This window comes from Vanessa atalanta, chromosome 16, assembly GCF_905147765.1.
Source record: "Vanessa atalanta chromosome 16, ilVanAtal1.2, whole genome shotgun sequence".
NCBI classification, from domain to species: domain Eukaryota; kingdom Metazoa; phylum Arthropoda; class Insecta; order Lepidoptera; family Nymphalidae; genus Vanessa; species Vanessa atalanta.
This window is the reverse complement of record NC_061886.1, coordinates 1,560,942-1,577,819: the sequence shown is the minus strand read 5'-3', so window position 1 is coordinate 1,577,819 and position 16,878 is coordinate 1,560,942. Positions and strand designations below refer to the sequence as shown.

Below are 16,878 nucleotides of genomic sequence, written 5' to 3'. Positions count from 1 at the left end.
CAAATTAAGCACATGAAAATTCAGTGGTGCTTGCCTGGGTTTGAACCCGCAATCATCGGTTAAGATGCATGCGTCCTAACCATTGGGCGATCATCCTAGACATTGATCCCCAATGAGCAAACAAATTCGGAAACTGTTTGTGTCTATAGTGCCTGCAGTCACACTGGGTCACTCACCCTTCAAACCAAAATATAAAAATAAGTATTTTTTAATGTAAACGTGCTTTCAATATAATTAAATATTATAGTAGAATAATATAAAAACTAAAGTTCGGGTAGTTCAATTGTGTTAATGTCGTATATTCGCAGATTTATCGCAGAAATGAATCAAAGTCTAATGGAGTTGAAGGAAACTTGTGCCTGGTAATGTACACAGTCAGCTCGTGACCACGACAACGACAGATGGTGATTATCAGTCAAAATAATAAAAAAAACATCTATCGGTCATTAAAGGCACAGAGGAGAGACCATCTTTGTCCAAGGTTGGTGGCGCATTAACGATGTACACAATATTTGTCGATGGTGACCCCTTACCGTTAGATGATAAAACGGATAATATACAGTCTTAATGTAACTTTTAAATAGAGGACAAACAAAAGAAAAGAAAAGAGGATTTTTCTTATAACATAACTATATTCTATATTTAACAATCACATGTCATATCAATGGGTATATAGGAAATGAGTGCTACCTTCGGGGAACAGTTCGTCCTTCAGATCGGGTAGGAACTCCCTGATGATATCCCACGTTATGTACCAGAGGTCGTTGTAGCCCTCGCCGTTACTGAATATCTGTAACAGGTAATCATTAATATATTTAAAGTCCCAGCAGTGGGAAAGTGTTGATCGAGGTCTCTTCTCGTCAAAGTGTCAAAGTTTTGGAGATAGATCTGCTTGGCAGCTAAACATAGAGCCTATTTGAATCGAAGAATTAATAAAGGTAAAAAAACCTTGGATTTAGATTAACTATGAGTTTTAATAATCAACACAATATATTATGTAATTATCTGTGTTCTTGCTAGTTACTTTCGTTCCGCTGAAATTCTTAGATTCTAATATACATTGCAAACTGGTCGTAGTATTTAATTTATACAAATATGTTTATATGAATATTTCATCGTATTAACAAGCGCTTGTAAATACTCAGAAGCAACTATTGTTTAACTTGTCATCATTATAATGTAATAATAATTAAAGTATTTTTACTGATTAGCTGAATTAAAAGAAGTAGTCTTCCCCGGGACTCGAGCTATCTCCACACCAGATTTCAACTAAATGTGTTTAGCGGTTCAAGCGTGACGAGGTGCGAGAGTGCGTGAAGCGGCGCTCACCTTGACGGAGTGCATGACGAGCAGCATGTTCTTGAGCGACTCGAGCGCGGCCTCGCGCAGCGGCTCGGCGGGCGCGCGCAGCAGGCCGCGCTGCACGCGCACCACGCGCGCCCACAGCGCGCCGAACGACGCGCGCGCGCCCAGCGCCGGCAGGTGCTGCAGGAACACCTGCGCAGCCCGCGCGTTACGTCCCCTCCGCTTAGCGGTTAGCTTTTGCTCGACACGAGTATTCAGTGTCGTCAATTTTGATAGTACGTAATATTAAGGTACATCTGATACAATTTTTCAAACATCTAACCTTGCACATGACCGTGTCGGCGCGGGCCGCGGCGTCGGGGCGCTTGGGGGGGTTGTTGAGCAGCGGCAGCAGCACGTGCTCGAAGCACGCCTCCCAGCCGGCCCCGCCTAGCGCCGACAGCGCCGGAGCCAGCAGCGCTCGCTGGAGGTACGCTATTGCACTGTTCGCCACCTGGAATATGAACCGGGACGATTTATACAATAAATAAAATTGAACGTCAAAAATAAATTAGACTTGAGTTTTAGAGTATTCCTTTCCTTTTATTGTGTAACATAAAGGTGATGACTGAGAGTAAAGCCTCTTATTTTCCGGCCAATGTGGGAGAAATTTCGTGAAAAGGGACGAAAATGTGTGACAGATAACCGCAGAAACGCGCGCTATTTGATTTGACCAATGAACGCGCGGTGCTTGAGTTAAACGTCAGATAATCACCAAGGTGAGATATCGGATGCTACATATAATATGCGGCTACTGTGAGACTCTTTTTATGTGTTTTTTTTTTAACTAAACGTATATATCTACAATATTATAAATATTTTAGCGAATTTTTTGTATTTTAAAAAATACAATAGAACTGCAAGTAATCAATCATCTTAAAACACAATATAATAGCATATATGTTTTCATGAATTAATTATTATACAATGTACCTGTTTCCGTCTGTCTGTGCAAAATTCCGCTATCCCTTGCAAGAGCGGTTTCCACGCGACCTCCCATAGATCGTAATCTTCAGCGCCTGTACACATAAGAACAAATTTATCAAGGCGCTAATCTATACTAATATTATAAATGTGAAAGTAACTCTCTCTGTCCGTCTGTCGATCTTTTACTACCAAACCTATGAACGGAATTTGATGAAATTTGATATGAAGCAAGCTTGGACTCCAAGAAGGACATGGGCTACTTTTATTGCCTAACACATGACAACCAACCCCTTAAACGCTAGCGAAGCAAGGAATAAACTAGTATCGTAGTTGATTTATTTTCAGTTTATTAGATAAGAATGTGGACGAGCAAATATACCACCTGATGGTAAATGGTCACCACCGTACATAGACATGGCGTTGTAAGAAATATTCACCATTCCTTACATAAACCACCAACTATAGGAAAAAAGAAGTTATGTCCCTTGTGCCTGTAGTATTTATCATTATTGTTTTTTTTTTTAATTACTCTACACCCACGGGCGCACAATTGCTCGTGCCTTATTCACTTTTTGATTTTAGTTACTTGTGGCGGTTTACAGTTTTTCAGATTTACTAAACATCAGCAGATCTTCGCTGTAGTTGGATCTCGTCGTCCTTCTTGAAAGACGTGGGCCGCACTGACTGATTTTTTTAATGTTAATTATTAATTATTATTATTTATTTATTTTCATTTTTTTGTTTCATCTACATTTACTTACTACTTACACACAATTTTAAGTGCCTGTAGTTACACTAGCTAACTCACCCTTCAAACCGTAACATAACAATACAAGTATGACATCTAGACACGCGGTAGCGTGTCAGCCAAGTTCTAGTAACAGAACTGGCGTGCAGCACCGTGTGTAATATTACACGAACCATTTGGAGCCACTTTTGACCTCCTCATAACTCAAAAACTGTTTGACATAAATGTGTCAAATTTGGCTCATAAACTGAGACTCGCGAGATACATATGTGTTCCAAATTTCATAAACGCATCTCAAATGGTTATTTAGATATTAACGTCTAAAAATCGTCATTTTTATCACTGACTGACCTATAGATCAAAACTATAACCTACTTCCAGGTGGCCTAGAAAGTTGAAATTTGGCATGCAGGTAGATAATTATGCCAATATAAAGAAAAAAATCTGAAACTGGTAATTTTTTATCAATTTATTATAATTTTTCATTTTATGGGGTCTATAGGAACACTTATATACTTAGTTCCTGTAATAACTGTAATAAAAAAAATGATGTAAGAACCAGCAATCAAAACTTATGACAGCCGGTCTTAATATGGATTTTAAGGCCTTCACGTGAATATTTAACAAGTTGAATATCACCCTTAAGTTTTTTAAATCCAAATATTTCCATTTTATTATTTATGAGTATAGCCGACGTTCGTATTTATTACGTTATTAACTAGCATTTAGCGCACATCAATGGTGCAAAATCATTACACTTAAAAAAAAAAAAAAGGCATTTCGATACACGGCGCGCGACGCGACGCCGGAGCAGCGGGTTAGGAGCGTTGCGATTAAACCTTAACGCGAACGTGTCTGAGCGAGTGACAACCGCGCTCATAAGAATTATTTCAATGCCTTCCGATGGAAGCTGCCTAGTCTATTCGACTGCATATTTTTTGTTTGAGTATACTAGTATACAACAATAAAATAGGTTTCGTGAGACTGTAGTAGAGTATGTATATCGTAACAGGAATGATTTATAAGTTTGTACTCTAGCGCTACAAACGGGTATCCTTATTGCTTGGAAGAACAGTATCGAGCAAGCATGCTGATGTCAGCAAAGGACTGGTGAACGGGTCCAATAGAAAAATAGAGAAAGTACATTGGGGACGTCGACAACAGCAATAGCGCACGTAAAATAACAATTCAATTTAAACATAATTTAATTTGCGAACTAGAAGTCAAAATCAAGTTACAGATATTAAGTAATGTACATATATGTTCAAAGAAAACAAGTCTCTATTTGCTTAGCATATTCTACTACAATACACAAATCACAAGGCCTTCGCCTTGACGGTGCTCTTTTCGACATAGGCTCCTCTATTATAAATATATTAAGTAAAGAGTAGGCTTACGTTGGCCTCTCTAGAGTAAAAAACTTAGATGGAGTACATCTTATCAATTTAGGTCCAAGTCAAATCAAGACACAAGAGAGCTCTATTGTAGAGTACAACCGTCTGCGCACGTTATACCACCCCTACTTGGGCAAATTAAGTATAAACAGAAAACGCGTAAAATAAATCCGGTCACTGAATGGGCAATTCACTCGAACATTTCAGAGGTACCTACAAGAAAAATAAGAACGTTTCAAAAAAAAGACAATTATACCTCGTAAACATAGGAAAATAGAATAGTTTAACAAAAACCATTTGGTATTAATTTTGTTATTAATAAGTACCTACTAATAATTTATATACAAAAAGTAGTGATATCCCATCAAAAACATAAATGTAAAAATGAGAGCCAAGTTAAATAATATGATATATACCTTGGTTGTTGTCTTTAACGACAAAAGAAGTGAGATCAAAATTTGTGCCAAGTTAAAAAGTCCTTTCTGAAATTTATTTATAACTTCATAAAATATCATTTCTTCTTATAACTTGGGGTAATATATTGTTGCCTAAGGTCTGACTTGGCTAGTTCTTATATGTTTATAAACACAAATTGTAGTTTGTGTTTAGAATAACAAATTATAACTCAGAACATCTAAGAAGAATGGAGGACAGCTCAGTATTGCTTAGTTAGTAAAAACGTTCATTAAAAACTGCGATGGTCCAGTCACTAGAAAACATGAATCTTAACCAGATATTGCGAGTTCATATCCAGACAAGTACCATTAAATATTTGTGTACTTAATTTGTGTTTATAATTCATTTGTAACAGGCTTAGAACTTACAAAGGCTATAATATAATTCGTATATGAGAACTAGCCAAGTCAGACCTTAGGCAACAATATATTACCCCAAGTTATAAGAAGAAATGATATTTTATGTAGTTATAAATAAATTTCAGAAAGGACTTTTTAACTTGGCACAAATTTTGATCTCACTTCTTTTGTCGTTGAAGACAACAACCAAGGTATATATCATATTATTTAACTTGGCTCTCATTTTTACATTTATGTTTTTGATGGGATACATATATACTTGGCAATAGGATAAATGATAAACAGGTGATACCGAACCAGAAGGTTTTTCACAAAGCCCTACCACCAAGTACCACTGTATTATCGTATCACCGAGTAACACCACCATGCTATTTCTTCCAAGAATATTTCAATTTTATGCTATAGGTTGTTCTAAGCATAACATACGACGATGCCACCCGGCATCACCTATCCATACTCCTTTTAAAGACTATAAATGTTTCAAAAATACTAAAAATACAATCGTATATATTAATAGCGTAAGCCGATTTTTGTCCCAGCGTTTATGGGACGATGGATACACATAAAATTCGGTTATGGTCTGATTTTGAAGAGCTCCAGCCGTAGATGTGCAGACAATTAAAGAGGATTGATTGCAATTTACTAAATTGGTACAATTTAACAAAGAATTAATTATACAGAGCGGCCGCGTTAGAGAGCGTCGCTACAGTACAAGAAAAAATAAATTAAAAACGTAAACAAAATTAAAGTAAATTGTTATTTATTTGACATTTTTTTTTAATTTAAATAAGTTTTTATTTAAATAATGAAATCAAAACAAAACCTGTCATAGGTTTTAAAATTGCTATAAAATAGCCGAGATGGCCCAGTTGCTAGAACGCGTGCATCTTAACCAATGATTTCGGGTTCAAATCCAGGCAGGCACTACTGAATTTTCATGTGCTTAATTTTTGTTTATAATTCATCTCGTGTTCGGCGGTGAAGGAAAACATCGTGAGGAAACCTGCATGTGTCTAATTTCAACGAAATTCTGCCACATGTGTATTCCGCCAACCCGCATTGGAGTAGCGTGGTGGAATATGCTCCAAACCTTCTCCTCGAAGGGAGAGGAGGCCTAGCCCAGCAGTGGGAAATTTACAAGCTGCTAATCCTAATGCTATAAAAATATATTCAATAAACGCGAAGTTTAGCAGGCGACACACTATTAATCATAGTAATTATTAATTCTCTAAGACCACTTTTCTATTTATATCCTCAAGGCCTAATTAATATTTATCATCACGGAACCAGGAATAGATCTAATTAAACTATCTTATCTGAATTTAAGTAAGCAAATACATGAATGCTAAGTGTTTTTCTTAATTTATACGATAAATAATATTTACGGGCTCGAATTTAGATAATCGAATCGAATTATTTTTATTAAAATTTATTAAATATTTGCAAAAGTCTAATACTTTATGTGTCTTGTAAATATATTGTTCCCTCTTTAAATAAATAAATCTTTACAAATGTGTTGTTTCTGCCTTTAGCGTTTTGTTTCTATCGTTTTGAATTTATTTTGGAATTATTTACGTTCGCGAGTGTTGGGGCGGTTGTATGTGTAATGTATAACAAATTAGCCTATGTCCTTACTTGTGGTTAAAGCTTGTTTCGTACCAAAATGTCATCATATTTGGTTCAGTTTAACCGTGAAAGCGTAACAGACAGAGTTACTTTCACATTTATAATATTACTAGAGACTCTTCCCGGCTTCGCACAGGTGGAATGCTGATACTAAACATACTACAGAATGTCATTATATATAAAGTTCGTAGCAAAGTTTAATGACAAAAAGTCATTAGAAACTACAAACCGCTATCTATGTCCCTGTATTTTAAATCTGTAATATCTTCGAAAATATTAATTTAAATTACACGCTGTAAAGGGCCTTATTGATCTATATTAAATGCACAGTGTATTTAAGGTACTTTGTTAGATAAGAATTAATGCTGTATTGTTAAAAAAGTAAAGGATAAAAACTGGCTATTTTGGATTATCCCTGAGCGATAGACATATACTATCGCGGACGTTTTTTTGGAACTTTTTGAGGGTGCATTATTTTGATCAATCTTGTAGGGTTCAGCCAGCGTTTGCAATGTAAGCGCAAAAATATGTGTTAATTTACGACATCACTTTAGAAACCTCTAAAATTATCAGTGTTTCTCTAGTATATTGTGCATATAAACCTTCCTCTTGGATCACTGATACAGTGATTCAAGACGAAGGTTATTAAAAAAAATTACATCAAAATCCGGTGCGTCATTTTAAAGATCAAAGCATACACAGGGACAAACAGCCAGCGGTAAGCGACTTTGTTTTTTTTTCAAACAGTATAAAAACCGAAATGTCATTGTATCATATAACTACTTATGCTTGTATTTACATCGGATAACTATGAGAAATCAGAACACACCCCTACAATATATTGAATATCGATTGACAAGTTAATGTAAAATAATATTGCCTGAAATATACCGGGAATATGTTCTAAAAACCTTGAATAAAACATTGATTAATAAAACAGACGAACGAATATTAAAAAACGAGGCCACTTTTGAATCCCGGCGTAAGTAGATAATCTTAATTACGTTATTTATCATTTTTATCATCGTAGCGATGTTTAATTAATTATTATTGATTTGATGACAAACATGTCTACTAAAATTTAGGCATAAACAACTGATTTGAATATTGCCACGAGTCTTTGAAGAGCGACTGCGGAATCCGCGGTAGGAGGGTGCGAACCTGTCTGGGTAGGTTCACATTAACATTAACAGCCTGTAAATTTCCCACTGCTGGGCTAAAGCCTCCTCTCCCTTTGAGGAGAAAGTATGGAGCATATTCCACCACGCAGCTCCAATGCGGGTTGGTGGAATACACATGTGACAGAATTTCGTTGAAATTACTAGAAGGTTTCCTCAGGATGTTTTCCTTCACCGCCGAGCATGAGATGAATTATAAACACAAATTAAGCACATGAAAATTCAGTGGTGCTTGCCTGGGTTTGAACCCGAAATCATCGGTTAAGATTCACCCTTCTAACAGCCAAACAGCAACACTTTGGTTGTCGATTTGACGGGTAATTGTTCACAAAGTTGGTGGCCCATTGGTGATATGGTGTCGAAACTGCTTCGGGACAACAAATACAGCGTATGTCAATCAACCTTATAATAATGGTAAATTTGGAGAGTGCCTCCACGGATTCGCTCCGACGAAGAAGACCGGGAGAAGGCATCAGCGCTATGCGCACCTTCTCTCCCCGCTGTAAGCGGCAACTCCTCTAGCTTGGAGGCCCGAGGTGGGCCAAGCGTCGGGGCATCACGGTAGCATGCGTAAGCGAACCCATGATGCCCACCCGTAAAGACAGAGTGGGTACCGCCTTTTTTTAGTGGGTATCCCGGCGCCTTCAGAGCCGGTGAGCCCCCCACTTCACGTGGTGGAAACGCGTAAAAGAGTTTTTTTTTTCGTATAAAATATTGAAATACCTACGTATTATAATTACCACGTGAAACGCGAATGATATTTAAAAATAAATCACTAAACTGGGTAAAACCGTGAAAACAGATTAATGCCTTTAATCTGTAAGCTGCTTGACACTATCAACGCTGTTGTTAAATCATTGTGGGAATTTCGAAAACGATATTATCGAAAATATTGTCATAAATAATTACAGATATCAGAGCGATATTCGATTATTTTCCTCATCAAACCCGTCAATAAGCACGAAGTAGAAATAAGCTTCTAGAAATATTGAAAGCGAATACCGAGGTTTGATTTAAGAAGTGCTTCAGTTAGTGGGACAGTTCAAGCGCATGCATGAGAAATTTATGTGTTTGATTAATGCAAACGCTTTATAAATAAATGCCACCTAGCATCTAAGCCGTCCAGAGATTGAGGGTAGTCCTACACTATCTATATTATAAGAGGGGTCTTATTAAAATTTAATCAATAGTAATAATTATATACAATAAAGTATGTATAATATACGTGAAATGGTCTAGCCGAAGACACTAAAACATTTATAAAATTATCGCTCTATTACATATACATAAATATAGCTACATAAAGAAAAACATATATGGATTGAATACAAAGTGACTAATAAATACATCACGATTGTTCGTTGAGAATGTTACTGTATCCCAATACGTATATGGGTGATATGTAATAGTCCAAGAGCCAAAGGTAAAATATCCTATGAATTATATAAATAGCATCGAATATCTATAAAACGTTATTACGTTTCAAACCGTGTTTAGTTTTATATGGGCTTGTATTCTTTATTTATTTTAAACATTTTTAATACAATTATCATCTCAAGGAAATCGTAATAATTATTAATAATCTTTATTTTTATTAAAATTAGCTAACGCGTACTGTATGCATGCTTTCTTCTCAGGAACTACTGGTCCGATGCAAAATGCTATTTGTAGACAAGCCGTTTTAATCTTTATCAATTAAAATATAAAACGTTACTGAGTGAATTAATTGAACGCGCCATTTATTATTATTTTTATAATCTAGTCACGTCATGTCTGTAGATAAAACTAATGTTAATACAACAGCACCTGCCTGTCGTGCGTGCTTCGGTAATCTTAGAGTCTCTCTCACTTCTGTGTTACGGTAATTTTCTTATACACACAGTCTGAACTGACAGCATGAATCAACAAATCTTAAGGATCTCGATTACATTAAAATCATATAAAATATATAACAAGAATTATGTTTCGCGCGAATAATATGTCTTTTAAGCAAAAATGTATAAAAATCAAGTCTTAACTACAGTTTGTCGCAATATGTGACGTCTTATTTCACGAAATAGCGTTTTGCACGTGGAATTCTGTATATATATATGGCACTGTATGGGATGTTGTTGTTTACCGCAAAGCACAAATTGAAATATTTATACGCCCAGTTTCAATCCTGTACATGTCGTACTGCTGCGCTAATGCCTCTTCACCCTTTGGTTTTGAAGCTTGTTTCTCCTCGTTGCTCCAATGCGAGTTGGTGGAGACATAGCACAATTTCTTTGAAACTAGACACGTGCAGGTTTCCTCACAATTTTACTTGACCGCCGAGCACGGGATGAATTATAAACACAAATTAAGCACATGAACATTCAATGGTGTGTGGGGTTGAACCTGCTGTTATCGGTTAAGATACAAATGTTCTTACCATTTAATTCAACATTAACATGTTCTATTCTCTATGTACACCGTAAATTAGAAACCATAATTGTTTATATAAATTTATAAATAACCTTTGAACTGAGGTAATTAACTGATAAGGGCCTCGAATAAAATTCCGGATAATCGACTTTGTCGGTCAAGATAGTGTATTCTGATTTTACAAAGATAATATTATAATACCTTTTATTTTTAAATTACAATAGTTAATTGGCTACGATCCAATAAAGATCATTGTATGTGAAGTAACAATAATGACGTTATTATTTTTAACGCTAGGTTTTAGCCTTGATGATTATAAGGATTATAATTTAATGCATGTTTAGATAAATACGTTTCAAATATAGGTCACATTTATATGTCCTTGCTTTCATGGCTAGAGTCCATGTAACTTGGTAGGTAATTTAGCAAACTGTAGGCAAGTGGAAGAAAATAATTTATAACTAATGAATGTTTTTTATGCTTTGTTTTATGGCATAATATATTTATATAAATCCGCTATTGAAACCCATTTATATACGAATAGCATATTTCATATAATTTATCCTATATGTTAGATTAATACACGACGAACCACACGTGACCTGATATGTGATGATAGTTGTATCAATTGACCTCGAATCTTTTATCGTTGTATCCCGGTCTATAATTATCAATTATTAGTATTTTTTTTAGAAGAGTGTTATGCAAGGGTAGGTACCACCCAGTTATAACAAATAGTAATATGTATTACTAGACGTTACCCGATGTCCTTACTTGGGCTTCAAGCTTGCTTCATACTAAATTCACCGGTTTGACCGTGAAGGGTAACAGACAGACAGAGTTTATCTGCATGTATCATATTAATATAGATTGTTGTGTTTCTGTTGGAAGGGTGAGTGATCCAGTGTTAGTTAAAGATACAACATATTATGACACTTCTATCCGTACTTATACAGGCTCATCCCTTGTTCTCAAGAGTTAAGGCACGTAGACGATGCACCAATATTCACCTGAAGATCTCTTACTATCAGATTGCCCATATGTCAATCTATCTATTATATCTATTTACTTGAATATTTATTTAAAAAAAAAAATTCACCAGCATGTACTTAAGACTGATAATATATGTAAGTCAGGTATAACTAATCATAATAGGATTACAAGATTTGGTCTTTGCCTGTATTAATTATAAGCTTATTAATGCGATACTCGGATATTTGTGTATTCGTCACCTGTAATTATAATAAAACTGGAAAAACCCAGTAGGATTACGTGTATATTTCACAAAAACATTTTTTTTTAAATTATAAACATACATTTGTATGAAGCTATCGTACCATTTACTTTGTTAGTTATATGACCGTTAATTTAGTATGTCATAAATTTAACGGATTAATGTGCAATGTGAACACGGCTTGATAATAGACGATAATATTTATTTATAGGCATTTTAATTGAAGTCCTTTGCTTTAGTTAAACTGTAGTTGAAAGATTCGCCAAAAATATATTACTTTAATTTTTATTTTGAATAGCTACGCTGACTATCAAGTGACCTTAGACATTAGCACTGTAAAAGTTACCGTCCCCTTACACTGTCAATACGCTAACGACCTTGACAACTAAGATGTTATGTCCTATATGCCTTTAGTTATACTGGCTCACCTAAACCGGAACACATCGATACAAAGTACTGTTTTTTGGCGGAGCACTTTCTAAACGCACCCGTAAATATCAAACATGGCCGCCCGTTAAACTGTCACGTCATTGAATTTCATGGATTTAATATCGAAATATCTCGATAATACGAATTTTGCGGATATATGTTTGACAATAATTATTTTTTAACGATCTGTTATTGTAGATAGGTTTCGATCGGGACTTAATAATTTACTTATGTTATGAACGGCTTGCACGCGATTTTTTTTTAGTTTTGCGAGCATCAAGCATCACAATTTATCCCTCTTCATAATAAATACTTATTTAAACCAAATTGGTTGTACTTATCAATCAAGTTGATTGTGATAAAAATTTAAATCACAACACTAGTCTAAGAAGCGTTACACTTTCTTATTGGTAGGCAAAATTAACATGAAACTCTTTCTAGAATAATCCAGAACAAAAACAGCGGGATATATCTTTGAATAAAATTCATAAATAAACAATATTTACCTTGCCCGTGGTCTGATTCGTCTCGCCACCATTTAAATATCTGCGCAGTACGACTGTGTAGAGTGTGCATTAAATCCAGTAGCTGCAATATTTAAAAAAAAAACATACACGTCTATATTGTCTATTATTATATATTGGATTAATCTAAATTATTTACGGTTAATGCTAAGCCGCATTATTAGTCAAGCAGTTATGGTAAAATATTTTGGCGTTCTTGGTGATATGTGGTCAAAAGCTTAGCTATATCGACTATCACAGAGAGTGAAAATCTATGGTCTTCTGTGTTCTTTTTATAGGAAGGCGAATAGACAAGATTTAGAGCCGGGATTGTCCAGTGGATGGAGCATCTTAATAAAGACTTCAGGTTCAAGCCTAATGAGAGCTGATGTGCTGCATTTGTGTATATAATACAGACCAAGCTCGATTTGAATACATCGTCAGGATACCTGCAGATCCATATTCTCATGTGGATAGGAAACATTTTCCCAACAACTGTTACTGAATTACTTTACGTTGTTTTGGATTGAAAAAAAATACTCCTTTTCTGTTCATCTGTACTCAAACATTTTAAGAAATCCAAGCTAATTCTTCCACAATTAACACGCCACTAGCTATTTAAGACTTTTCACTAGTGCCTGTAACTTTCTCACTCACTCGGATCTCACTTGTGGTGCTCACTCATACATAACATATCCAAATACTCATGATACATATATTTTTCTATCAACAAATAGAAAATTAACCAAACAACCAAAAATATATATTAAAAAAAGATTAAAGGGGTCAATCAAATAGACGGCAACTTTTAGAAACTTCAAGACGGCGTGCACAGCGTGTCATGGATAAGCACATTATTTACAAGGCTAAGCGATATACCTGAATGCTGACCATGTGGTAATGGTCGAGCGTGTCGAGTTCCTCGTCGCTGGAGTCGCTGCGCGCGCGCCTCCGACCACGCGATCCTTCTTCCGTTGACCATTTCGACTTACCTGTTAATTTGTTACTTATTACTTATTATCACCTATCTAGGCTGTATAGAAAACTATTTCATTGAAGATAAAATATGTGTATTAAAAAATTTTACTATCCAATGTTTTAAAAGAATTACTAATAATCCCATTTTACCCTCCATTTATGCCTCGTTTGTATTAATTAGTAGGAAGAAAATAGTTTAAAAGTCTAGGACTAAACCTTCATCATTAGACTACGTTCTATATTATATAATATATCGTATAATACTTCTAAAATAATGAAATATAATTAGAAGATATTTATTGGTGATCATTACTGTCTTTCGTTTACCGATTTAGCCCCATTGCATAACATGTAGATCACATTCAATGAAAAAGCATGTGATTTACATTCAATTGTTTCGGGGACGTTTTTGCATTTTAACATGCAAAAAACATTTGTAATGTTATTAAGTCTTAATTACACTACGAGTCATCATAATTATATTATATAATGTTTCTACAATATTATTTACATGGACGCGATAAATTAAATTTATCAATAAAAATGACGATTGTTTAACAATATTTTGATATAACAAAATATTTCGATAACGATTTCGTCACAAAAACAGTTTTACAATGTAGATTTTAATCAACGCGGCTCAATCAGTAATTAGGCTTAGTTAACCGGTTCAATAGAAAATTAATCTTTCATTCTTTCTCATTCAAAATCTGACGTTGGCGCGAATTCTGACGTTCTAAATTTGAAATTTTATCATTTCATCTTACTAGATTGCAGTGTAGCTCTCGCCAGGAGCCTGACGCATCGCACCGCAGCGCGGCAGTTGTGCGGCGTCACGTGCGCAACGTCCCTGATCACCAAGGCCAAGGCTTCGACGCATCTCGCCAGGGCCGAGCTTCGGTGCGGCTGGAGAGTCACTTGGTCGACTTCAAGTTCGACTGTATCTATTATCGGAGCTGATTCGTTCTTTACCTGTATTCATTAGAAATATTTTAAAGTTTTTTTTTTTCTCATAAAATAAAGGAATTGGTTAAGCATTAGTATCTTTTTTATGTACATATGTGACATATTGTCTAAGATTCGAAGTATTTTTAGACACTTGTATATCTATATGACATCACGTCACCGTAATTCAACGTAGAACATATTATACAATCTTTTTAAGTACATAGAATATTAGATATGGCAACATTTATAACGACAATATATTTTGTTACGACCAAAATCTCGATAGAGGTTCATGAAGCTATCTTGAGTTGTTAATTATATAATTATAAAATGAGTTGATTATGTCTTATGTACCATTTAATAACAAATGACCTAAAATTCTTTACAATAAAAATAATAATTTATTATCCATTTCATTGTTCTAAAATCTTTGATATACGTATATATAAATTCTGATTTCCTAATATAAAAATGACTTAAAATTATAGTAATTACTTTTTGTGTGTTCGATACTATTCTGAAAAGAGGCCGAAAATATATTAATTTTGTAACAAAATCCGTTTGACACTTATTTTATCGGCCATCTTGTTGATTAGCGACTTTGACGTGAGAAATAACGAGACAAAATATCAGTTCGTATTTCGGAATTTCATCATCGATAGAACTAAATAATAATAATAATCTCTTTATTAAAGGTAAATCCAATACGAAACACAAAAAAATACAATTAAAAATACCTAGGAAAATATCTACTATGTGACCAAAGGATAAAGCGAGACTGTATACAAGATAGCTTTATAAATAGATCGCGTAGTTTTTAATAAAAAATTGAGCGTTCGAATCAAACATCACTCAGTTTTTCTTGTTCCTTGGTTATTTTTTGTTTATATCATCTTCAATAAAGGGATCCTACGATAAGAAGACTTGCTTGATTCAGATGAAAATCTGCTTTAAGTACCAACTATTCGCCATTGCGACAGACTGGTACAGCGTACAGCAATAAGAAATGAAAACTCTCTCCTAAATCATGCAAGTTGATCTGTTTATTTTTATAGTATTATGTCATACGGCATATAACTTTGGGGTGACGCTAGAAACATTGTATGTGTTTTTGAATTTTCAACTGAATTTTTCAAATTATATCTCTTTGATGCACCCAAAGATAAAAAAAAATATCTTTTAAGTTACAACAAAATATTCAAATACTTTATCATATTAAATGCAGATAAAATACATCAATATTATCATAACGCATACAATATAAACGAACATTTTCGTATGTTTGTATATTATATTTCCATTTTTTATGTTTTTAATTACTATGTGTAGCGTATTTAGGTATATGCGTACGTTGAAACGTCTATTTTTTGTCTATGGAATGATTTGACGTATGACGTACTTTTCTTTCTCTCTTCCCTTCTGGTGTGAGCCGCGGTAGCGTGTGCTATGTGAGTGCGCCGCGCTTTTAAATTAGCTTGTGTAACAGACTTATCCTTCTCCTTTAATATCACCCAACCCTTTGGCTGTGTTCTTCGAGTGTATGAAGACCAAGGGAGCGCTCCCAAGAAGAACGTGTCTTCACAAGTCCGAGCCCAGAGTTTTGAGGTAACAACCCCTTTTATACCAAAAATACAGTCCACTTTTCTCTCGCGCGTATAACTATATACACTATGTATATGTATATAGTTAGCTAATGATTTTGTAAATGAATTGTTTACTTCCTGATTTTAGACTGACTGACTCTTATTACTTCTTGCTTCTTATTTGTGTTCGGTATTGGTGGGAACTTGATTGGTTTATATACTTCATTGATTTTTAATATTTCTGTTCTATTCTACAGTTTGTATATACATACAACCTTATTATTATACATTATACATCATTTGTGTACTAATCATATTTAAGTCAGCTTTGTATGTTAGTTCAGTAGGAGTTCAAAAGCAACCGTATATAGTTATCATTACATGGAACTTTTACTAGATTTAAATAAAAAAATAATCAGATATTATAACAACAAACACCAATACTTAGTATTGTTTGTTATTGTAAACTATTTATATAAAATGTTATCATATAAAAAACGACTCCAAATAACATAACGCAATTTTTCACTGTTAGTCGTGGCATTATTATTTATTTAAATTAAATGGTTTAATTATATAGAACCGAATAGAGTATACCGATGGATTTGGAAGATGTTCTAAATACAAAAAAAATTTGGTAGGCCGGTAGAATGTCTGAAGAGTGGGTACTCTTTCAGACATTCTACCGGCTCCAGAGCCATAACAAAAGTGCCAATGGGCGGTGGTGACCACTTTTTATCAGATGGCTCATTAGCTTGTCCGCAT

General features: G+C 34.7%; 1 protein-coding gene across 1 annotated transcript in view; it reads right to left on the bottom strand.

Moving 5' to 3' along the window:
* LOC125070030 (Golgi-specific brefeldin A-resistance guanine nucleotide exchange factor 1) overlaps window positions 1-16,878 on the bottom strand; it is a 125,747-nt gene that overhangs the window by 2,621 nt on the left and 106,248 nt on the right. The window contains exons 22-28 of the mRNA XM_047679700.1: window positions 14,350-14,554; window positions 13,484-13,596; window positions 12,608-12,689; window positions 2,278-2,363; window positions 1,628-1,798; window positions 1,330-1,497; window positions 691-790 (exon numbers count right to left, since the gene is read on the bottom strand). Of these exons, the coding sequence (XP_047535656.1) occupies window positions 691-790; window positions 1,330-1,497; window positions 1,628-1,798; window positions 2,278-2,363; window positions 12,608-12,689; window positions 13,484-13,596; window positions 14,350-14,554 (925 nt within the window). The remainder of the gene's footprint in view (window positions 1-690; window positions 791-1,329; window positions 1,498-1,627; window positions 1,799-2,277; window positions 2,364-12,607; window positions 12,690-13,483; window positions 13,597-14,349; window positions 14,555-16,878) is intronic.